A 25209-nucleotide genomic window follows, 5' to 3' on the forward strand; every position below is an offset into this window, starting at 1 on the left:
CGGGACCTCAGTACCCGCACGGAAAGGGCTTCGCAACGGGCGCAGGCAGCCCCCTCGAGAGCTGCCCGTGCGTGCTCCATTCCCAAACATGAGAGACACATCTCATGAGAATCTCCATCCGTGATGTACCGAGGGCAAGAAAAAACACACCTTCTGTACATCTGGTTGCCGGACATGCTGGTAGACTTCTTCTTCAGGTAAGACACACTGCTTGTAGGACTGGAGCTTTCTTCAAACAACATACAGAGCGCCTGCTGAATAAAAAAAAGCTAATGATGAGTGTGTACAGGTGTGCTTTATACTCCTCCGGTTATTCCGTCACACCTTACCGTTCTAGCAACAGGCCAATAGGATTGGAGTGATTTCATTCACGTTCAGACCTGCTTCGCCTAGAGGCGTTCCCATAGTGTCGTAACCGACGCAGTTCGAGTTCCCTCGAAGGGGAACTGCTTCGCCTAGAGGCGTTCCCATAGTGTCGTAACCGACGCAGTTCGAGTTCCCTCGAAGGGGAACCCTGTCAGGGCTCTGAAGTGGAGCGGACCCGGAACAACTCTCATCAGCTTTTAGCTGTAGACACTAGCAGGAGTAAAGTTACGATATAACTCACTGTTTAGCTACTTTCACACGCTATACATGTAGTTTACTTTTGTTGTCATATATATTAGATTATGTGCCAGAGGGAGGGGAGGGAGGCGGGGGGGTCCAAGGTCTGTGTTACTGAGGCCACTGGCCTCTGTTGGCACTCCCTCAAAACCGCCACAGGCATGAGGTATGACAAATACCACTGGAGACTTCCCCTGCAAGCACACTGGGTTTCCAAAAAAAAGAGCCACAGTGCATCAGGCAAAGCAGATAGTTTAAGTAGCCTATCATATTGTCAGCTTTTCACGCTACATCAATGAGAATCGGGATGAAATGTGGTTTCTGCTGTAATTTAATGGAAACAATCATCTAGAAGCCCATTTAAAAAAAAAACATCATATCAAGCATTTATTCCATATAAAAAGCTAATGGTTTCAATGTTTGATACAACTGCCCCTGGAAAAAACACAAATTGAAAAGCCACAGTTCACACATGAGTTATTTGACAAACACAAATTTTATTATAAGAATGGTATAAATTACTCAGTAAATCAGTTTTCTTTGACATATCAAGTGGTTTGTTTTGAAGTATTTCTTTGATCCACTTTGCAAATATGATGAATTTTTGGGCTTCCACTCTTATCTTAAAAAAAATGGATTACTCCTTTTATTGCAATAAAATGAATGATATTTAACTTGTTTTTGGTGAAAAACTTAATTTGACCTGGATATCTGTAAGTCAATATGCAGTAAGTTATCAACTTTGTATTACGGTCAGCCACACTCGAGTATTCATGCATGCAATATTCATGCAAATGTTACAAAAAGAAACTAGTAAGAACATCACATACACTAAATGAGTGCCCACATATTGGATTATGCTTACCTTACCATCTGTGGCCATTCTTGCAGAAAAGATGACTGAACAAGAGTTTAGAGAGAATTGCAACTACAGGACATTAATGGGAAGTTGACTTTGTACTTTGTACTAAAATAGTTTGGCAAAGATTCAGATGGGCAGGGAATCTTAACTACCTCTGGTTATTATGAGTAACTAGCTATTTTTCTTTAAAGATACTGCAGCCATGTTATCAGTTCCTTGAGTTTCCACCAAGCTAGCTCTTGTAAATGAGGTTTTTGATCTCAATGGGACTTCATGGTGACATAAAGGTAAAATAAAAAATATAAATAAATCACTTTTTATTTTCTTTTTAATAAAACAATCACCTCCAGACTATAGGACACTTTAGCGATTAAGCCATGGACTTATTAAAGAAGTTGGAGAACAGGCTTTAAAGGAATAGTTCAACATATTGGGAAATATGCTTGTTCGCTTTCTTGATGAGTTAGATTAAAAGGTCGTTCCCACTCCCATGGGATGGGGTCATGGGGAGGGGGGTATAACATGTTAAGATATATGTTAAGATGTTAAGATATACAAGATATAACATGTTAATTAGCAAGCTTTAGAGGTGGTGGTAGGTTAATTTTGTGATCGTTGGACAGAGCCTGGCTTGCTGATAGAGGTTTCTTGCATAATACTGCAGCAGTAGTAGAACATCAACCAGAGAGCACTTCCAAATTCTGCAATCCAGCCAGCCACCTGTCAGCTGTGTAAATCTACCTGTGTCATTACAGGCAGATTTAATCACCTGTTACTCATCACAGTTCTGTCTGCTCACATGCAGAAGTCACCTCTGAACTCTTTCATGTTCTCTACTGCACTTTTATGTCTATCAATTAAAATTTTACTTTTGTTTTTTCAGCCTGTTTTATTTTCCTTTTCAGTGTTTTAAAAAATGATTAAATGCATTTTGGTGTTATGTTAAGCATTCTGAAATGCCTGTGTTTAAAAGGTTCTTACAAGTAAATTTTAATTGTCTCTGTTCTGTTTTCTTGCAGCACAATTATAAAAATATGCAACAAATGGCAATCGCCCTTACATATCCCCTGGCACCCAGAGCTTTCACTGTTCTTTGATTTTACATGGTTTACAGTAGTCCAAGCCTCCATCTGTCATGTCTACCAGGACCTCCAGGATTGGCTTACTGTGGTCATTTGGGTTCACCTCATATGTAGCACTGAACTCTCGAGCAGTTTTTAACTTGTTATCCTGGCTTCCCCAGCTGCATAACAGTCCATGATTGCTGCAAGGCCCAGTGCTCCCAGGTTGACCTAGCCTCTCCTTAACCCCTACTTAAACATCTAGAGGGGACAAAACAAGATTGTTATTCTATGACATCTCCTCCTTTTTTCATACTATGCAGGTCTACAGCCAGGAGGCTAAACTGTGGGCTGTGCACAGCACAATGAGACAGATATCTGATTTTTTAACCAAAAGACACCAAATTCAAATGTTCTTTCCAACATTTGCTGTTCTGGATACATCCCAAAACACAACATTGGCTCAGTATTCATTTATTTGATTTTATGACTTCCTCATTTCTGGAAAGACCCTTCACAACTGCTACACATTAAATTATTATTAATGTAAACCCTTTATGACTCGCATTGTCAGTAAACTGGGGATACATTTTCTGTTTAAACCTCAAACACCGAAATTACAACCTTCAAAGCAAATTTTCACATGCATGCAGAGGGAAATCTTATACCTTAAAACTCTGACACTTGCACAAATAGTTGTAAAATATAATATTACACACTTTAGTTAATGTGAGAGCTGTAGGTCTCACACTTTATCTCTCGCTCTTTATTCTTTATTTATTATATATAAACACATTTTCAGCATATATCTTCTCCTGCTCTCCTCATACGTCTTGTTTATTACAGCCATGTGTAACGTCAACTACTGACGTAACGACACTTGCCATAGCCTTGTTGTTTCACTCCAAACCAGCTGATGGAAATGCACATATTTCACAATGTCTTTGTTTTTCTTTTTTGTGACATTTCAAAAGTACACGACAATTGGATGGAAACATGGCTACAGAATTGCTGTTAAAATGTGGCCAGACTATTTGCAGCCTATTTAAATAATTAATTAGCTATATTCTGCAGCTGCACCATGACCCCGCTCACTCAGCTCACAGAAATATTAGCATATAATCTCTGCTAACTAATGCACTTTGATACAGACTGAATCAATGACAAAATTAAACAGTGTGTCTGGCTCTGTAAGAGGGAGAAGACAGAGAGAAACTCTGTATTTGTTTAGGAAAACCTACCAGCAGGTTTACATAGTTAAAATAACCTCTTTCTGGAATGTAAAACCCAGTGTTTCCCTCATCTCATGGTTAAATAACTCAGACTAAACTGCTTAAACATGCTCTCCACCCGTGACGCCTGCGGAACGCAGGTCCCACTTGCATTGGGACACTAGGTGCGGCTTGCACCAGGGGGGCTTGAACCTCCTTAATACCTTCTTGCTATTCTAGTTTCAATTTGAGTTCAGTTAGATTTCAATTTGGCTGTGCGTGTCAGACGAGAGCAATTATGAACTGTAATCTCTTCACCATAAAATGCAGTTATATGGTCATTTAATTTAATTTAGTGTGCCTGTTGTTTAAATGCAATATCCTATCGTTAATTAATAATTCTTCGGGAAAGGGGGAAACACTGTTGGGGGAACATATCGTGGAGTTTATTCTAGCAGAATAATTACAATGTTGTCTGTTTAGTAAAGCAAACAGTAATATAATTTTGATTGGTCTGAGTAAATTGGAGCTCTAGCTATGAGTAACTGTTTAAACACAGTTTAATAAAGCATTCAGAGACTTGACAGACAATGCTGTGGACGCATAAATTCTGCGTATGATGTGCAATACAATGAAACCAGAACACAAACTAGGAAACCACAAATGCCATATGTTTAGTCCATTTATTCTGCTTTATAAACACTTTTAGCTTTTAGCTTTTGCGAATAGAATACGATTCTCACAATCTGCACATAATTCACTGAGTATTGTTGCTGTGTACTTATTGTGGAGAAACACTCAGGACTGTCCGGATGCTGTGGAACAGAAATAAAAGAGAAATGATCAGATATAGAATCATCATCCTCAGATTATCAATGTATCATTACCTATTCATTTATCTGTGTTGAATAGTCGAAGATGCGATGCTTTGATGGGAGAGCCTGATTCTACTGTAAGTCTCACAGTCAAAGCTTCACAGCAGCATTATGGAACGAGGATCATACCATTTTGGCAATATGGAGGTGCTCAACGTCTGATTTGTCACTGAACTACCGGTTTTCTCCCAAGTTAATATACAGCCATAATACAATATAAATATCAACATATAACGCTGTCAATAAAAATGTAAAAAGAACAATGCTTTAAATAAAGGTTTTTAAAGTGTGTGAATAAATCAAAAATTGTAACAATACCCTTGAGGAATGGGGGTCAGTGCGCAAGTGTGGGCGTAGCATGTATGTGTGTGTATGTGTCGGTATGTGTGAAGTGGCAGAAGAGAAACACTTGCTGAAGAGCACACAGACACACATTTGATTTGACTATCAGTCGATTACAGGCAAGACTTTACAATTCTGATTTGACTATGTAAATCCTTAGTCGGGGACAGCCCTGGTTACTGGTGAGTCATGAAAGGTGGAGAAAGCATAAACCTACCATTTGCTGTGCTTCATCAGTTCAATGGCATCATTGACCTGGTCCAAGGTCATGTTGTGAGTGATGAACTCATCCACCTTCAACTTCTTGTCCATGTAGGCTTTGCACATCTGAGTCACTCCATCCTTACCCTTAAAACCTAAGTCACAAAATCCCAAAATCAGAGCATGGAGTCTTATCCAGAACACGACTGGCTGGAGAAATGCAGAACATGAGCCCACAGTCATTTAGTTTGAGACTGACTAGTCAGTGGTCACATTTGTCTCACCTCCAAACAGGGAGCCCTTCCATGTGCGTCCAGCGATGAGCTGAATGGGTCTCGCTGCAGTGTCATGCAAGTCTGTCCAGCCAACAATCACACTGACACCCCAACCTTTCACACAAGACTCCAAGGCACTGCGCTGAATGGAGAAACGTCACAAAAGTTAGTGGTTTGAAACTGAATGGGTGCTGGTCCAAATCTCTGGGCTAGCTGAGGAAATGTGGGCTGGGTAACTTAATGAATGACGCTCAGCTCTTCTTCAATTGCTACTGCTGGGAAAGAGGAAGTGAACTCAGTTGATTTAGATAAGAATAAAAGGTTATTGTTTTAGGTAACACGGTACCTCTTCATTATATTCTCAAATCAGATGAAAGCTCCCTACCATGACTCCCACATTCCCGACACATTCCAGGGAGTAGTCCACTCCTCCGTTGGTCATCTCGGACACCACTTGGCTGATGGGTTTAGTGTGATCCTTGGGGTTCACGAAGTCAGTTGCGCCAAACACCTTGGCCTTCTCAAACTTCTCTGGATTTATGTCGACAGCGATAATCCTCTCGGCTCCTGCAGCCTTGCAGCCCATGACTGCAGCCAAACCCACAGCTCCCAGGCCAAACACAGCACACGTGGAGCCCGGTTCCACCTAAAGTCAAAAGACTTTGGTCAACATGGCACTTTAGTTTGAACTTCTTGATGCTTCATAATAAGCAACAGAAACGTGTCCCTTAATGAGTGATTGTTCTCTCAAAGACCTCCCCATCTTTTATATCACAATAATTGTCAACTTTATAGGCATGTAACACAAAACGTCCCATTCTGTTGTTTCAAGACACAAAACATGATGTACAGTCAAACATACACACCTTAGCAGTATTAACTGCTGCTCCATATCCTGTGCAGATCCCACATCCAAGGAGACAGACTTTGTCTAGAGGGGCAGCGGGGTCGATCTTAGCCAGAGCCATCTGGTTAACCACAGTGTACTCAGAGAAGGTACTGGTTCCCGTAAACTGCTGCACCTTCTTCCCCTTACAGGTGAACCTGGAATCTACTGATACCATCACATCTTGACGAAGAGTGGACCTGAACAATATTATTTTTGAGTATAAAATAACAACCTAAAACTTAATCACAGCGGTGCATTTGTCCTATGACAATGACTACTTGCAATATGCTTCAAGTGAAACAAAAAAAGCCAAAGATCTAAACTATCTGTCTTGTGGTATCGTAAAGTTGCTTCCTTGATAGAGACATTGAGATCTCTATCAAATGTTTGCGTCAAATGGACCTGTAACTGTATGAACACATTCAAGAGGAATGAAATGAAAAGTTTAGAACGGAGTAGATGGCAGGAGATCAGTGCTTATTGAGCTCACCATCCTTTGTCGCACTGGTTGGTCTTAGGACTCTTACAGAAACGACATTCTCTACACTGAGAGAAGAACACAGGGATAACCTTGTCTCCTGAAAGACAAAAAACAAGTCATTGTGGCAAATTCATGTCAACTTTTAGAACTATGTTTAAAAAAATAGGTCAAGCAGTGAATTTTAGGAGTGCCCTCTGCAGGACCACAAGGCAAACTACTTCAAACTGTTGCACTTATAGTCTATACATTTCCAATTTGAATAGGTCATTAATATACATTTTTTTTCAGTCTTTGAAATTAAAGTTTGAATTTTGAATAAAGTGTGACATCTGTATTGGTTGCTTATTTTCTTAACTTCGGACAGAACCAGGCTAGCTGTTTCCACTGTTTATGCTATGTTTAGCTAAGCTAAACATGCCCCAGCTCTTTACACAACCCATACATGAGACATATCATTCCTATCATTTCACTGTAAGAGAAGAAAGCAAATAAGCATACATATCCAAAAATGTTCAAAACTGACCAGGCTGAAATTCAGTAACTCCAGTCCCGACGCTCTCTACGATGCCGGCTGCCTCATGGCCGAGGACTACTGGAAAGCCATCTTTATGCATACCCCCAAAGAGATTATACAGGTCTGTGTGGCACACCGCAGTTGCCACAATCTGCAGCGAAGACAGTAACCAAACAGTGACAACACAAGATGATTAAGGAGACAGGCTGATGAGTGTTCACTCTCAGTGGGTTCAGCAGTACTAGCAACACTTTTATTCTGCGTTAATATCAAACGTCTCCTTTATTTAACACATCCCATTAGTTGGACTAAGCTTTTTAGGATGTTTATTTATGTGACAGTACGCCTCTGTGAAAACCAATGTGTGACAAAGTCAGGCTGCTGCAGGTAAGAGAGAAAGAGACAAGTGCCCGTGTGTGTTCTGATAGTGGACGTCTCTCACCTTGATGCGGACCTCGTCGGCCTGGGGCGGAGCTACCTCAATCTGCTCAATCACCAAAGGCTTGTTGGGCTCAAAGGCCACTGCTGCCTTGCACTTGATGACCTAGAAGGCAGTGACACCACATGACATTACAAATTCTATAAGAGACTGTTCCTGTTTCCCTTTCTTCAGCTTCCCTTTTTATTTATTACATGTTAACAGCTATTGTTTTGAATACCCCCCCCCCCCCCCCCCCCGACAGACTGACAGGAAAGTTCAAAACTGTATGCTTGGCTTTGATGAAACACCTGATTTACCCAAATATCTGTAACTAGATACACAGTAAAATACTGTTAGTGTCATTAGTTATCAATTTTGCATTACACCCATCCACACCCCAATCTTTATTCATTTATTGCAAAAATAAAATAAAACATCATATATATTATATGAGTGCCCACATAGTGTATTAAACTTACCTTGCCAGCTGTGGCCATTTTTGCTGCTTTGACAAACAGAAGTTAAGAGAGAACTGCAGGACATTTGTAGGGGAGGAGACTTGAGCCTGGGCAGTATAAACCAGTTTGGCAAACATTCAGATTGGCATGGACTTTGACTTTTTATGACTAAGTCTTACTACCATTGGTTATGTATAGATTATTTTTAAATACAAGCTCCAGCAGCCATGTTATCAGTTCAATGAGTTTCCAGTCACTCAAATCTAGACAACAGATGGAGATGCCTAAGTGGGTGAAGTAATTCTTTAGTTTCAAATCACCTCCAGACTATCATAACATATGGACTTTAAAGGAATAGTTTGACATATTGGCAAATAAGTTTTTTTCGCTTTTATGTTAGTCAGTTAGATGAAAAGGTTGATACCACTCCCATGTATGTATGGTATATATTTAAGCCACTTTTCGACCAAAGGTACCCGGGACTTTTAAGTCCCTAGATCTCTTTTCAAGGCACTAAAAAGTTCCTTCAGCCCACTGTTGTGTGCGTTTCCACCGTGGTTCCACCTGTGAAGATTAGGCAAATTAACCAGCTGACTTAGGATGTAGCCTTACAAAGCGATGCACAGGCATCATTATTTGTAACCACTATCCATGAGCAACATTTATAAATGAACATCAGATTTGACTGGAATATAATGAAAAACTGTAGGCTTTGCTTGACCATTAAAGCAGCTTTTTTGTGTGGGAGCCATAATGATAAATGATAAAGTTCATTGCACCAGTGGTGCATCCAGTTTGTTTGGCTACTATTAAATAGTAGCCAAACAAACTGGATAAAGCCATAACGTTCTTAAAATAACTCCAGCACAGAGAAAGCAACACAAACAAACGCGACAGTTTGGAAGGTTATTAAAACATTAGCAGCCAACAAAAGCTGTAGATCAGCTGCAGCAATCATGTCTGTGTCCACCTCCGTTGGAAGAACGGGATGTTTGACAAGCTTTAATTACCTGCTATAATCAGCTGTTACGCTTGTTTCGGAGAGGAGACCGACTTCGGCTCCATGTAGAAACTTCCTGGTGGATGAAAACTTAAAACAACAACACCGGACCCAGTATTTAGCATAACTCCATCAGCTGTTCACTGTAAACACACCGCTGCAGCTGGCTGCTATTTCCCAGCTATAAATTTAATGCTGACATACGATCCCAGGTGGATATCGACGAGACTTGGATAAAAAACTGGATAAAACCATCAAGTTCTTAAAATAACTCCAGCACAGAGAAAGCAACACAAAAATAAAATTGTGACAGTTTGGAAGGTTTTTAAAACGTTTCCAGGGACAAGAGCTGTAGAACTCACATCTGTGTCACCTGAGTGTTGGAGGAACGTGATGTTAAACAAGCGTAATTACCTGCTGTTCCACTTGTTTTGGAGAGGAGGAGACAGACTTCAGCTCTGTGTGAAAACCTCATGACTGATGAAAACTTAAAACAACAACTTAGGACCCAGTATTTAGCGGAAACACACTGCTGCATTCTGGCTGCTATTTCCAATATATTTAATGCCAACATACGATCTCAGGCGGACATCGGCGAGACTTGTGTGGCTGTTGATTGTGATTTATTGGTTTGCAAACAAAGGTGTAAAAGAGACAAGCAGTCGTAGAAAAACAGGCAACCTTCTCCAGTTAAAGCCAGTAGCCTCTACTCGCCCATTCAGAATTTCAATGCAAGGCAAGCCCCACCCCCCGCAAAGTACCGGTACTTTTGGAAAGTACTACTCCCCAAGCAGGTAAAATGAAGACCCCAGAACTACATTTAGACCCTGGTCCCTCCGGTGGAAAAACAGTGAGTTCCTCCAAAGGTTCCTAGTTCTGGAGTATAGTTTCTTTGGTCGAAACCGGCGGACACCTGGTTGCCGGGTGTGCACCGGGAGGGTGTAGGGATATTCACAAGTCCCCGGCTACATTGGAGTTTATTGGAGTTACCTATTTCTATGAGTTATGGAGGGGAAAATTCTGCTGCTGTCTATGCATATGCACCAAACAGCAGTTCGGTGTAGTCAGCCTTCTTGGAGACCCTGAATGGAGTCCTGCATGGGTCCCCAGTAGCAGACTCGGATAGGGAGGAATGGCCTCCCTGATCTAAACCCGAGTGGTCGTTTGTTGTAAGACTTCTGTGTTAGTCATGGATTATCTATGACAAACCATGTTAGAACATAAGGATGCTCATAAGTTCAATTCAATTCAATTCAGTTTTATTTATAAAGCGCCAAACTCCAAAACTCCCCAAACTGGAACCTGGTTCCACAGGAGAGGAGCTTGATAGCTGAATGCTCTGGCTCCTAGTCTACTTTTTAGGAACCACAAGTAACCCTGCATTCTGGGAGCGCAGTGCTCTGGTGGGGTAGTAAGGTACTATGAGCTCTTTAAGATAAGATGGTGCCTGACCATTAAGAGCTTTGTAGGTAAGAAGAATGATTTTAAATTCTATTCTGGATTTTACTGGAAGGCAATGCACAGAAGCTAAAACAGGAGAAATGTGATCTCTTTTCCTGGTTCCTGTCAGAACACGTGCTGCAGCATTCTGAATCAGCTGAAGAGTCTTAATGGACTTTTTCGAGCAGCCTGATAATAAGGAATTGCAGTAAGCCAGCCTAGAAGTAACAAATGCATGGACTAGTTTTTCTGCATCATTTTTGACAGGATGTTCCTGATTTTCGCAATATTACGTAGGTGAAAAAAGGCGGTCCTTGAAATTTGCTTAATGTGAGACTTGAACGACATGTCCTGATCAAAGATAACTCCAAGATTCCTCACAGTGGTGCTGGAGGCCAGGGCGATGCCATCAAGGGAAACTATATCTTTAGATAATGCGTCACGGAGGTGCTTAGGCCCCAGAACAATAACTTCAGTTTTATCTGAGTTTAACATTAGAAAATTACAGGTCATCCAGATTTTAACATCCTGAAGGCACATTTGAAGTTTAGCTAACTGATGAGTTTCATCTGGTTTGATCGATAGATATAACTGAGTATCATCTGCATAAAAATGAAAGCTTATGGAATGTTTCCTGATAATATTGCCTAAAGGAAGCATATATAAAGTGAAGAGGATTGGTCCGAGGACAGATCCTTGTGGAACTCCATGACTAACTTTGGCATGCGTGGAGGACTCATCGTTAACATGTACAAACTGAAATCGGTCTGATAAATAGGACTTAAACCAGCTTAGAGCAGTTCCTTTAATGCCAATGAAATGTTCCAGTCTCTGCAATAGGATCTGATGGTCAATGGTATCAAATGCAGCACTAAGATCTAATAAAACCAGTACAGAGACAAGTCCTTTGTCTGATGCAATAAGGAAGTCATTAGTAATTTTCACCAGTGCTGTCTCTGTGCTATGATGAGCTCTGAATCCTGACTGAAAATCCTCAAATAAACTATTGCTCTGTAGAAAGTCACACAGCTGTTTAGCAACTGCTTTCTCCAGAACCTTAGAGAGAAATGGAAGGTTAGATATAGGTCTATAGTTGGCTAAAACATCCGGATCAAGTTTGGGCTTTTTCAGAAGAGTTTTAATTACAGCTACTTTAAAGCACTGTGGTACATAGCCTGTTGATAGAGATAGATTGATCATATCTAGTATAGAGGTGCTGACTAAGGGTAAAACATCTTTAAGCAACCTAGTCGGGATGGGGTCTAAGAGGCAGGTTGATGGTTTAGATGAAGAAATTATTGAAGTTAGTTGGTAAAGACTGAGGGAAGCAAAACAGTCTAAACATATATCTGGTTCTAGAGCTGTTTCTAAGGTTCCTGAGTTTAGAGATAATTCGGTGCCAGTTGGGGGCAGATCTTGGTGAATGTTGTCTCTAACAGCTAGAATTTTATCATTAAAGAAGCTCATGAAGTCGTAACTACTGAGAGCTACGGGAATACTTGGCTCAATAGAGCTGTGACTCTCTGTCAGCCTGGCTACAGTGCTGAAAAGAAACCTGGGGTTGTTCCTATTTTCCTCTATTAATGACGAGCAGTACGCTGCTCTGGCATTACGGAGGGCCTTCCTATAATTTTTAAGACTATCTTGCCAAATTAAACGAGAATTTTCCAGTTTGGTGGAACGCCAATTCCTCTCAAGTTTCCGCGATATGTGCTTTAATTTGCGAGTTTCAGTATTATACCATGGAGCTAACCGTCTTTGTTTTATTATTGATTGATTTGGGAGGGACTGAAATTAGCATAGGAGTCCTCCGTTACTTTGTGACTTGATAATGAATTTAGAGCTGATGGAATTGCATCCTTAAATTTAGCTACAGCACTATCAGACAGACATCTTGTATAGAAATTTTTGCCCAATGGCGTGTAGTTAAGCAATACAAACTCAAAAGTTATCAAAGAGTGGTTAGACAAAGAGGGATTCTGTGGGAACCACTAAATGTTTAATTTCAATACCATACACCAAAACAAGGTCGAGGGTGTGGTTAAAACATTGAGTTGGTTCATGAACACTCTGAGAGAAGCCAATGGAATCTAACAGAGAGATAAACGCAGTACTAAAGCTGTCATTCTCAACGTCCACATGAATATTAAAATCCCCTACAATAATAACTTTGCTGAGTTTTTGTCAACTTTAGTCCTTAGACTAAAGTTGACAAAAACTCAGAGTACGGGCCAGGTGCTCGGTACACTATAACAAAGAGAATTGGTTGCAGTGATTTCCAACTTGGGTGTGAAAGACCAAGAACAAGACTTTCAAATGGGTTATAGTTTAGTTTAGGTTTAGAGCTGATTAATAGGCTAGAGTTGAAGATAGCTGCAACTCCACCTCCGCCTGTGCCTCGAGGAATATTAGTATTAATATGACTGGGAGGGGTGGATTCATTTAGGCTAACATATTCTCCATCACCCAGCCAGGTTTCAGTAAGACAAAATAAATCAATATTATAATCTGATATTAGTTCATTTACTAGTACAGCTTTAGAAGAGAGAGATCTGATGTTTAAGAGTCCACATTTAACTCTCCTATTCGTTTGCACTGTTGGTCTTGTGGTTTTAATTTTTTTAGGTTTTTATGTACAGCTCCTCTTCTGTTTACCTTTGATTTAAATAATTTCGATGGTCGGGGGTCAGACACCGTCACTAGGATTTTCACTAAGTAACTCCTGAAATGGAGGAGCAGAGAAGTGTGTTAGACTGCGACTCTGCGTAGGGTTTTGGGTGGGTAACTGCTGAAAAAGAAGGGCAGAGAAGTGTGTTAGACTGCGACTCAAGTTTACGTGGTACCAGAGCACGCTAGGCTGAAGATCGATGATCGATTTTGCAATCAAGTCATCCAATTTGAGGTTGCCTGTTCTGGGCGCTTGAGTAAAGAGAGGGGCGGAGCTGTCAACCGATCACCATCTGGTGGTGAGTTGGGTCAGGGGGTGGAGGAAGACTCTGGATAGAACAAGTAAGCCCAAAGTGGTAGTGCGGGAGAACTGACATTGTCCAGAGGAGGCCCCTGTCAGACAGAGTTTTTCTGGCATCCCTGTGGAGGTTGGAGTATTGAACCTGAGTGGGCTTTCATTGCTGAAGCTGCAGGGAGCTGTGGTCTCAAGGTCTTAGGTGCCTCAAGAGGAATGAACCCTCAAACACTGTGGTGGACACTGGTGGTCAGGGAAGCTGTCTGACTAAAGAAAGCGGCTGTCCTGAATCGCTACTCTGCAGGACTCCGGAGGCGATTACTGATGGACGCGAGCAGCTGCAGCCTCTGCTGTGAAAGAGGCAAAGCAACTGGTGTGGGAGAAGTTCAGATAAGCAGTGGAGAAGGACTTTGGGTCAGTACCAAGTTGCTTCTGGTAAACCATCCACCACCTCAGGAGGGAGAAATGGGGAACGATCCAAGCTCTGTACAGTAAGGATCGGACACGTTGAACTCAACTGGGGAGGTAATTGGGCGATTGAAGAAACACTTTGAGGAAATCCTGAATCCCACTAAATCACCCTCTATGTTAGAGTAAAAGCTGGAGGGTGATGGGGGATCATTGTCGTATTCCCTGGTAGAAGTTACCGAGGTAGTTTAGGGATTGATAAACCCCAACCACATATTCTATATCACTCCCATAATAATAATAATAATCATTCATGCAGCACACCTGGACACACCACCGGTCACTGAACAGATCTCTGCCTCACTGCCACAAATAACTGTCTCCACCTGCTGGCATGTAAATACGCCTGCTCCCAGCGCTGTTCCAAAGACTTTTCCTTTTCCTGTCATCATCACGCATAGACCAGTAAACCGAAATGTGCACATCCCACACAGAAATATTAGTAATCTCTTAAGGATTAGGACAACTGCACCAACTCCAGCACCCAGAACAAACTCATTTAAAATGGCTCCTTCAATGTGAGATCACTTTCAAGTAAGACTTTTATCTTAAATGATTTTATCTTGTCTGCAAATCTAGATTTTATGTTTTTAACTAAATCCTGATTGCAAATGAATGACTATAGCCAGCTAGCTGAACTGTGTCCGCCTCAGTATGATTGTTTTAGTCAACCGAGGGTCAGTGGTCGTGGTGGTGGGCTAGTGAGCGTGTATAGGGAAAATTTTAAATGTCATCAAGTAAGCTGTGATGAATTTACCTCCTTTGAAGTTCTCACTCTTAAACTTGGAGGGCTGCAACCTATCATATTTGTTATAATTTATCGCCCCCCAAAACCGCCTGGAGGATTTTTATCAGAACTTCCTGAATTTTTATCTACTCTGGTTTTAAATTATGACAGAATTGTTCTTTGTGGCGATTTTAATATTCATGTTGATGACCCCAACAATGTTAATGCAACTGACTTTTTAAATATGGCCACTTCTTTTAACTTCAAACAACATGTCAAAGGGCAAACACATAACCGTGGTCATACACTGGACTTGGTTTTTACCCTGGGTGTCAGCATTTCCTCTGTGGAATTAGTGGACATGACCATATCTGACCACAGATGTATTGTTTTTAGCTGCGATTCGCCTGTTACTCATGCCGCCTCACCAAGCTCCGTGTGTTCTTGCATCTTTAATGAACAAAGTGTTTCAAAGTTTTGCGCATTCTTTCAGAGCCAAAGCCAACACCTGTCTGATTCCAACACCAACAATCTGGTTGATCACTTCAATCATATCTGCTTGTCGTCACTAAATATTACTGCTCCTCCAAAGGTTAGGCCTACGTCTAAAGCTATTAAACAACCCTGGATAAATGACAGCATTCGCAGCCTAAAAAGGGAATGCAGGAAAGCAGATGGAAAAAATCCAGTCTCCAAGTCCATTACCTCAGTCTGAAGGATTTATTAATTAACTACAATAACATGGTTAAGGATGTGAGAACACACTATTTTTCTGAACTCATTACTACACATAAACACAATCCCAGGTTTCTGTTTAAGACTGTGGATCAGCTGGTAAACCCAACCCCTCCTTGTGCCTCAGCTGGAAGTGATGATGAATGTGACTTATTTTACAAATAAGGTGGTGTCAATCAGAGCCTCTATTACCCCCGCGGCCTCTTACTCAGAGGTTCCTCACCAGCAACAAGAGAGTTTTAACCAGTTTTATCCCATCGACTTGTCTGAGCTTTTGAAAACAGTATCACAAATGAGAGTGTCCTCCAGCCCACTTGATGTAATACCTACAAAATTTTTACTGAAAGTAATAGATTCTGTTGGGCCCCATTTGATCTCTGTTTTCAACAGCTCCCTATCTACTGGTTGTGTCCCTGATTATTTTAAAACGGCTTGCGTGAACCCACTTTTAAAGAAACCTGGTTTAGATCCCTCCCTCCCACATAATTTTAGACCAATTTCAAAACTGCCTTTTATTGCAAAGATTCTAGAAAGAATTGTGTCCAAACAGCTGCTCACTGTACTGGAAAATAACAAATTATTTGAAAAGTTTCAGTCTGGTTTTAGGAAGTACCACAGCACTGAGACTGCCCTGCTTAAAGTCACCAGTGACCTTTTAATGTCTGCTGATGAAGGCATGTGCTCAGTCCTTGTACTCCTGGACCTTAGCGCTGCTTTTGACACCATTGATCACAACATCATGTTAGACAGACTGAGGCACAGGGTGGGGATCTCTGGTACTGCCCTAGAATGGTTTTCATCCTACCTGTCAAATAGGAAGTTTTGTGTGTCTGTAAACAACTACACTGGGTACGGAAAGTATTCAGACCCCTTTAAATTTTTCAGTCTTTGTTTCATTGCAGCCATTTTCCAAAAATCAAAAAAGTTCATTTTATTTCTCAGTAATGTACACTCAGCACCCCATCTTGACAGAAAAAAACAGAAATGTAGAAATTTTTGCAAATGTATTAAAAAAGAAAAACTGAAATATCACATAGTCATAAGTATTCAGACCCTTTGCTCAGTATTTAGTAGAAGCACCCTTTTGATCTAATACAGCCATGAGTCATTTTGGGAAAGATGCAACAAGTTTTTCACATCTGGATTTGGGTATCCTCTGCCATTCCTCCTTGCAGATCCTCTCCAGTTCTGTCAGGTTGGATGGTAAATGTTGGTGGACAGCCATTTTCAGGTCTCTCCAGAGATGCTCAATTGGGTTTAAGTCAGGGCTCTGGCTGGGCCATTCAAGAACAGCCACGGAGTTGTTGTGAAGCCACTCCTTCGTTATTTTAGCGGTGTGCTTAGGGTCATTGTCTTGTTGGAAGGTAAACCTTCGGCCCAGTCTGAGGTCCAGAGCACTCTGGAAAAGGTTTTCGTCCAGGATATCCCTGTACTTGGCCGCATTCATCTTTCCCTCGATTGCAACCAGTCGTCCTGTCCCTGCAGCTGAAAAACACCCCCACAGCATGATGCTGCCACCACCATGCTTCACTGTTGAGACTGTATTGGACAGGTGATGAGCAGTGCCTGGTTTTCTCCACACATACCGCTTAGAATTAAGGCCAAAAAGTTCTATCTTGGTCTCATCAGACCAGAGGATCTTATTTATCAACATCTTGGAGTCCTTCGGGTGTTTTTTAGCAAACTCCATGCGGGCTTTCATGTGTCTTGCACTGAGGAGAGGCTTCCGTCGGGCCACTCTGCCATAAAGCCCCGACTGGTGGATTGCTGCAGTGATGGTTGACTTACTACAACTTTCTCCCATCTCCCGACTGCATCTCTGGAGCTCAGCCACAGTGACCTTTGGGTTCTTCTTTACCTCTCTCACCAAGGCTCTTCTCCCCCGATAGCTCAGTTTGGCCGGACGGCCAGCTCTAGGAAGGGTTCTGGTCGTCCCAAACGTCTTCCATTTGAGGATTATGGAGACCACTGTGCTCTTAGGAACCTTAAGTGCAGCAGAAATGTTTTTGTAACCTTGGCCAGATCTGTGCCTTGCCACAATTCTGTCTCTGAGCTCTTCAGGCAGTTCCTTTGACCTCATGATTCTCATTTGCTCTGACATGCACTGTGAGCTGTAAGGTCTTATATAGACAGGTGTGTGGCTTTCCTAATCAAGTCCAATCAGTATAATCAAACACAGCTGGACTCAAATGAAGGTGTAGAACCATCTCAAGGATGATCAGAAGAAATAGACAGCACCTGAGTTAAATATGAGTGTCACGGCAAAGGGTCTGAATACTTATGACCATGTGATATTTCAGTTTTTCTTTTTTAATAAATTTGCAAAAATTTCTACATTTCTGTTTTTTTCTGTCAAGATGTGGTGCTGAGTGTACATTACTGAGAAATAAAATGAACTTTTTTGATTTTTTGGAAAATGGCTGCAATGAAACAAAGAGTGAAAAATTTAAAGGGGTCTGAATACTTTCCGTACCCACTGTATGTCTCCTCATTCTGTCCAGTTAAATATGGTGTGCCTCAGGGGTCGGTCTTAGGACCCATTTTGTTTTCCTTGTATTTGCTTCCCCTTGGACATATTATCCATAAACATGGCATTTCTTTTCATATTTATGCTGATGACACACAAATATACTTGCCCGTCAGATCCACAGACCCAGGAATGCTGAGTTCACTGAACAACTGCCTTTGTGAAGTTAAAAAATGGATCTCAAATAATTTCCTCCAGCTGAACTCAGACAAAAACAGAAATCCTGGTCATCGGGTCTCAGCAGATGGCAAATCAAATACTGCCATCTGCTGGTTCCCAAGTAAATCACATTAAGCCTGTGGCAAAGAACCTTGGTGTTTGGTTTGATAGTAACTTAAATTTGCTGCACACCACAAGCTTGTTCAATCATGTTTTTATCAACTTAGAAATATAGCTAAAATTCAATCTATGTTAACTTTTAAGGACACCGAGACCATTTTACACGCCTTCATCTCATCACGCCTGGATTATTGCAACAGCCTTTTCACCTGTTTAACCCAAAAATCTATTGATCAACTCCAGACTGTCCAGAACTCAGCTGCCAGGCTTTTAACCAGAACAAAGAAATATGACCACATTACTCCTATTTTAGCTTCATTACACTGGCTCCCAGTATGTTTTAGAATTGACTTTAAAATTCTATTGATCACTTTTGAAGCTCTTCATGGCCTCTCGCCTTGTTATATTTCTGACCTTTTAGTCCCATACGCACCAGCACGTACCTTGAGATCCTCGGGCAGAGGTCTGTTGTCTGTTCCAGAGTCTCGACTGAAAACTAAAGGGGACAGAGCGTTTGCTGTCAGGGCCCCGAGGCTCTGGAACAGCCTGCCCGAGGAAATCAGGTCGGCTCAGTCAGTGAACGCTTTTAAGTCCCTTCTTAAAACATACTTTTATAGGAGAGCCTTTCCCGATCTTATTTGACTTTATTTTATCCCTTTTATTTGATTGTATTTTACTAATTTTATATTAATCTGTATTTTAGTCTTTTCAATATTTTCATGCTCTTATCTTGTATTATTCTTTACACTTGTTAAAGCACTTTGTAACTTGTTTTTGAAAAGTGCTCTACAAATAAGGATTATTATTATTATTATTTATGTAATAAATAAAATAAAAAAACAACTTCCTGTCTGTCCTGGATGCTGGAAAGCAGCTTACCTTATTAAAATAATCCAGTTTGATACATTCATTTAGATTGAATTATGGCGGTTAATCTATACATCTATAGATACAGACTTTATTATTCCCATCATGAAGGGCAATTTATTTCATATGTTAGGAGTGCACTGTTCTCCAGTGAATGTTTCTTTTGTGTTTCTTTCAACAAGCTAAGGTGCAAGACAACACGTATTAATGTTTGTTAATTAGATTAAGAGTAAGTCAGATAAGGAGACTTTAGCAGGAAAGCTAATGTTGGGAGTCTGAGGTTCTTGTGTTGTGCGGCAGGCTGCTGTCCCGCTCAATATGACCACGTACTCTGCTTATGATAGAACACTGACGTTACTGCTTTATGCTAGATTTGGCTACAGTATGTCAAAATAAGGTCTCTCTATGTAGGAGGAGTATCAAATTAATGCAAAACTAGGGGGCGCTACTTGAAATTCATAAATATCTCCCTTTTGATTTGATTATTTTTTCTCAAAGGCAAAGGCACAGTACATTGGATTTACAGAGCAGATATGTATGCTAGCAGAAAGAAAATTGGAATGATGAATAATGCAATACAGGATTATGTAACACATATAGATACAGTTCTGTCGAAACATCTGTTGCTATTACAGTGAGATACAAGACAACAAAACCAGAACACAAACTAGGAAGCCGCAGAACCTGCAGAATCTGTTTACACCATTTATTTTGAACAATTTGATATGTTCTATAGGCTCTGCTCCTCTGCAAAGAGCAATTGTGATTAAGTAATTTCTTAACCATACATTCTGTGGCCAACATCAGCTATTATTACCATTATTATTGTTATATTGTTCTCATTGTTATATTGTTCTCTTGTTTAACTGCATTATCCAATCATTCATTAAAAACGATTCAAGAAACTTGGAGAAGCACTGCTGGTGGAACAAATTGTGCAGTTCAACCTGGCAGAATGATTACAATGCTGTCTGTCTAGTTAAGTAAAGGGTGTTCTGAGTGGTCTGAGTAAATCTAAGCTAAAACTATTTGAGTGACACTTTAAACATAAAGCATTCAGAGACATGACAGACAATGCTATAGACACAAATGATGTGCAACACAATGAAACCAGAACACAAACAAGAAAAAAACCAAACACAAATTCCATCTGTTTAGACCATTTATTTTGCTCTATGAATACTTTGACATGTTTAGCTTTTGCTTGAATGCTGCAGATGATTCACTGAGTAGTGTTGCTGTGGACTTATTGTGGAGAAACATTCAGGACCGTCCGGATGCTGTGGAACAGAAATAATTAAATATCTGTGTTGGTGAGTCATGAATGGTGGAGAAGGCATAAACCTACCATTTGCTGTTTTTCATCAATTCAATGGCATCATTGACCTGGTCCAAGGTCATGTTGTGAGTGATGAACTCATCCACCTTCAACTTCTTGTCCATGTAGGCTTTGCACATCTGAGTCACTCCATCCTTACCCTTAAAACCTAAGTCACAAAATCCCAAAATCAGAGCATGGAGTCTTATCCAGAACACGACTGGCTGGAGAAATGCAGAACATGAGCCCACAGTCATTTAGTTTGAGACTGACTAGTCAGTGGTCACATTTGTCTCACCTCCAAACAGGGAGCCCTTCCATGTGCGTCCAGCGATGAGCTGAGTGGGTCGAACTGCAGTGTCATGCAAGTCTGTCCAGCCAACAATCACGCTGACACCCCAACCTTTCACACAAGACTCCAAGGCACTGCGCTGAATGGAGAAACGTCAAAAAAGTTAGTGGTTTGAAACTGAATGGGTGCTGGTCCAAATCTCTGGGCTAGCTGAGGAAATGTGAGCTGGGTAACTTAATGAATGACGCTCAGCTCTTCTTCAATTGCTACTGCTGGGAAAGAGGAAGTGAACTCAGTTGATTTAGATAAGAATAAAAGGTTATTGTTTTAGGTAACACGGTACCTCTTCATTATATTCTCAAATCAGATGAAAGCTCCCTACCATGACTCCCACATTCCCGACACATTCCAGGGAGTAGTCCACTCCTCCGTTGGTCATCTCGGACACCACTTGGCTGATGGGTTTAGTGTGATCCTTGGGGTTCACGAAGTCAGTTGCACCAAACACCTTGGCCTTCTCAAACTTCTCTGGATTTATGTCAACAGCGATAATCCTCTCGGCTCCTGCAGCCTTGCAGCCCATGACTGCAGCCAAACCCACAGCTCCCAGGCCAAACACAGCACACGTGGAGCCCGGTTCCACCTAAAGTCAAAAGACTTCGGTCAACATGGCACTTTAGGATTTCTTAATGCTCCATACAGTAATAAACATGTTTTTCCTAAATACTGTGGTGCCACAAGCAGTTAGTATGTCAGTAAGTTAGAAGCATTGCAGATGTGGGACAATACAATACATGTTGGACTATGCTAACAGTCAAACATACACACCTTAGCAGTATTAACTGCTGCTCCATATCCTGTGCAGATCCCACATCCAAGGAGACAGACTTTGTCTAGAGGGGCAGCGGGGTCGATCTTAGCCAGAGCCATCTGGTTAACCACAGTGTACTCAGAGAAGGTACTGGTTCCCGCAAACTGCTGCACCTTCTTCCCCTTACAGGTGAACCTGGAGTCAACTGATACCATCGCATCTAGACGAACAGTGGACCTGAACGATATAATGTTTTTATGTAAAGTAAACCTTGAAACCACATTTGAGTGTTTCTTTTGTCCTTTCATATTGCAAGTATCCAGTGGAGGGTCCACTGAGTACTTGCAACATGAAAAGTGTAATTTAAAGTTTTTGATAGAGACATGTTGAATAAATGTTTCCATCAAATGGACCTGTAACTGTATGAACACATTCAAGAGGAATGAAAAGTTTAGAACGGAGTAGATGGCAGGAGATCAGTGTTTATTGAGCTCACCCTCCTTTTTCACATTGGTTGGTCTTAGGACTCTTACAGAAGCGACATTCTCTACACTGAAAGAGGAACACAGGAATAACCTTGTCTCCTGAAAGACAAAAACAAGCCGTGTGACAGTCCAATAAATTTTAGGCCAACTTTTAAAATGTTAAAAAAAAAAAATCATTTTAAAAAACATGTCTGAATGGCACAGATAAAGTCTGTACATTTTGAATATGAACAGGTCATTACATGAATGTATTGGTTCCCCCCCCCCATGTTCAAATGAAGTTTGAATTTCGAATAAAAGTGAGAAATCTGTATTGATCACTGTATTTCTGAACTTTGGACAAAACCATGCTAGCTTAGTCTTTGTTTAGCTACGCTATACATGCCCCAGTTCTGTACACAACCCATACACATGAAACATATTCTTATCATTTCACTGTAAGAGAAGAAAGCAAATAAGCATACATATCAATAAATGTTGTTCAAAACTGACCTGGCTGAAATTCAGTGACTCCAGTCCCGACGCTCTCTACAATGCCGGCTGCCTCATGGCCGAGGACTACTGGGAAGCCGTCTTTATGCTTACCCTCAAACAGATGATACAGGTCTGTGTGGCACACCGCAGTTGCCACAATCTGCAGCGAAGACAGTAACCAAACAGTGACAACACAAGATGATTAAGGAGACAGGCTGATGAGTGTTCACTCTCAGTGGGTTCAGCAGTACTAGCACCACTTTCACATTTTATTGACACGTTTATTCAGTGTTAATATCAAACATATCATTTAACACATCATGTAAGCTGCACTAAGCATTTTTGGATGTTTATTTATGACAGTACAACTCTGTGAAAACCAATGTGTGACAAAGTCAGGCTGCTGCAGGTAAGAGAGAAAGAGACAAGTGCCCGTGTGTGTTCTGATAGTGGACGTCTCACCTTGATGCGGACCTCGTTGGCCTGGGGCGGAGCTACCTCAATCTGCTCAATCACCAAAGGCTTGTTGGGCTCCCAGGCCACTGCTGCCTTGCACTTGATCACCTAGAAGGCAATTCACTTTAATCTTTATTGTCCCTCCAGGGGAAATTCAATTTAAAATAGAGCTAAGAAACAGAAACACAAGCAAACATACATGAGACAATACAAAACAAGAATGGCCATTACTGTGTACAACATGTATTTTCTCATCCAATAGTACTCAAACTTGAGCAGCAGCTCAAGCTGAAGGAAGGAAGAGTTTCCAAAAAAGTTCAACAGTGCATCAAACATCCATCTAGAAGCAAACAAATGGATTTCACAATCTTCAATCTCCCTTTTTATTTATTCCATGTCAACACCGGCCCCACATCAACAGGTTACGCAAGACTGACTGGAACGCTGGAAAAAGAATTGACTGGAATTATTTTTTTTCCCCCCTGAATACCCCCAAGCTATACACTTAAATTCTAAGTCAAACTCATCCTCAGCACTGCTCCATGTAACATAGTTTATTTCTGTTTACTGTTGTATACTGTGTATTATCTGCTATGCAGCAGGTGGGCTGCAAACTACATTTCACTTTAAATAGTCATGTTACAACAGATTTTAATCAACCTTGTAAAGTTTCAAGCTGGCTGCTAAGTCAAAAGAGAGCATGGGATATTTCACTGAGACTGTGAGGAGACAGCGATGCACAAAGATTTATAACTTGATTTTGGTGAAATATTTAATTTACCTGCATTTCTGTAACTCGATACACGGTAAGATACTGACCAGGAATGCACTGAATTGCTAGTGTCGTCAGTTATCAACTTTGTATTACACCCATCTACACAACAGAATTCATGCATGCACTATTCATGCACATATTGCAAAGAGAAAATAAAAAACATCACATACACTATATGGGCACATATTGGATTATACTTACCTTACCAGCTGTGGCCATTTTTGCTGTCAAGACAAGTAAACAAGCAACAGATGAGTGAAGAGAGAGCTGCAGCTGCAGGACATTAGTTGGGATTACTGGGGAGGAGACATCCTTTGGCAAACATTCAGATGGGCAGGGCATGGGACTGTTTTCTCTTACTACCATTGGTCATGAGTAACTTTTAAAGCTCATGCAGCCATGTTATCAATTCCTTGAGTTCCCAGGCAACAGATGTGGAGCCTGTATGGAAAAAAAACAAGCAGAAACCATCATGTAAGTCACTTTTTCAATTTCCTCCAGACTTTAATTAGCTATCATAACATATGGACTTATTAAAGAAGTTGGAGATAAAGCTTTAAAGGAATAGTTTGACATGTTGGTAAATATTTTTATTCACTTTCTTGCTGAATTAGATGAAAAAGTTGATCCCACTCCCGTGTGGTGAACATGTAGCTGAACCTTATAAATCAGTGACCTACATTTTAATTATTAAATATCATAGGCCATATAAATACATTTATCTATCTATTTATGATTTTTACAATTACTACTGATAATAATTTAAATAAAAAATATTAAGAAGGGGGGTTTGGGGTTCCTTCCCCTGAAAATGTGGGCTTTAAACACTTAATTTCCTGCATTCTGGTGAATTTTTCTGCACCACTTCATTAAGAAATGTCTTTCTATAAAATTTGGGTGAAAATTCAATAAATAAAAATAAATGTAATATAGTGCTGTAAGGCTCTCTCAAATATATTTCTCTTGTTACTCATTTTATTTCATCCCCGCTGAGTCAACACACATGCAGGCATGACTGAAGTAACCTAAAGTCTTTAAATGCGCACGCTGCACCTTTTCACCTCAATGATAAATTAATTCATTTTAATTCAGTTATAAACCCTTGCACATTAATAGCTCCTATGTTTCAGCAGGTTTTCTGCTCATGTTCCAAACTTTCTCCACATTAAAAATCTCTCCCACATATCTGTGTTCTGACATTTGCAGAATAATAATATAAGATATAATATTAGGATATATAATGAGAATGAAGTCATTCTATTTTTACAAAATCTACCTATCTGCCCCACTGCTGTGCATTACCCTGCCTTATTTCTCTGCTCATATGGTAGTAGGCTGCTACCCCCTTTAGACCGTCTGACAGACACACAACACGTCTGGGACTGTACTGGATGAGACAA

At 40.7% G+C, this 25209-nt stretch overlaps 2 protein-coding genes across 6 annotated transcripts in view; both read right to left on the bottom strand.

The window, feature by feature from the left end:
- LOC119910194 (alcohol dehydrogenase 1-like) overlaps window positions 1-24130 on the bottom strand; it is a 36536-nt gene extending 12406 nt beyond the window's left edge. The window contains exons 1-9 of one of the 5 annotated variants that reach the window (XM_038728646.1): window positions 24011-24130; window positions 23041-23142; window positions 22597-22738; window positions 22116-22203; window positions 21637-21856; window positions 21191-21451; window positions 20815-20947; window positions 20547-20685; window positions 20346-20478 (exon numbers count right to left, since the gene is read on the bottom strand). In XM_038728646.1, the coding sequence (XP_038584574.1) occupies window positions 20445-20478; window positions 20547-20685; window positions 20815-20947; window positions 21191-21451; window positions 21637-21856; window positions 22116-22203; window positions 22597-22738; window positions 23041-23142; window positions 24011-24028 (1137 nt within the window). In that variant the 5' untranslated portion in view covers window positions 24029-24130 and the 3' untranslated portion in view covers window positions 20346-20444. Of the gene's footprint in view, window positions 1-1468; window positions 1596-20345; window positions 20479-20546; window positions 20686-20814; window positions 20948-21190; window positions 21452-21636; window positions 21857-22115; window positions 22204-22596; window positions 22739-23040; window positions 23143-23815; window positions 23837-24010 lie in introns of those variants that run through there. The other 4 variants (XM_038728650.1, XM_038728647.1, XM_038728649.1 and 1 more) reach the window with 4 other exon arrangements.
- On the bottom strand, window positions 4407-8247 carry LOC119910195 (alcohol dehydrogenase 1-like). The gene is made up of 9 exons (XM_038728652.1): window positions 8215-8247; window positions 7757-7858; window positions 7324-7465; window positions 6810-6897; window positions 6297-6516; window positions 5816-6076; window positions 5440-5572; window positions 5172-5310; window positions 4407-4552 (listed from the first exon to the last, which is right to left on the bottom strand). The coding sequence occupies exons 1-9, from the start codon at window positions 8230-8232 to the stop codon at window positions 4519-4521; spliced, it is 1137 nt and encodes a 378-aa protein (XP_038584580.1). The 5' UTR covers window positions 8233-8247; the 3' UTR covers window positions 4407-4518.
- Window positions 24131-25209: the final 1079 nt, after the last annotated feature.

The sequence above is a fragment of the Micropterus salmoides genome, unplaced genomic scaffold (assembly GCF_014851395.1).
Source record: "Micropterus salmoides isolate LMB-PRFRI ecotype aquatic unplaced genomic scaffold, ASM1485139v1 Ms_hic_scaffold_19, whole genome shotgun sequence".
Taxonomy (NCBI): Eukaryota; Metazoa; Chordata; class Actinopteri; order Centrarchiformes; family Centrarchidae; genus Micropterus; species Micropterus salmoides.

Coding starts and splice junctions, on each gene's coding strand:
- LOC119910195 (XM_038728652.1), bottom strand. Junction 6,077..6,296: donor CAGCAGTTAATACTGCTAAG/GTGTGTATGTTT, acceptor TTTTGACTTTAG/GTGGAACCGGGCTCCACGTG. Junction 4,553..5,171: donor CTGATGAAGCACAGCAAATG/GTAGGTTTATGC, acceptor TCTGTTCCACAG/CATCCGGACAGTCCTGAGTG.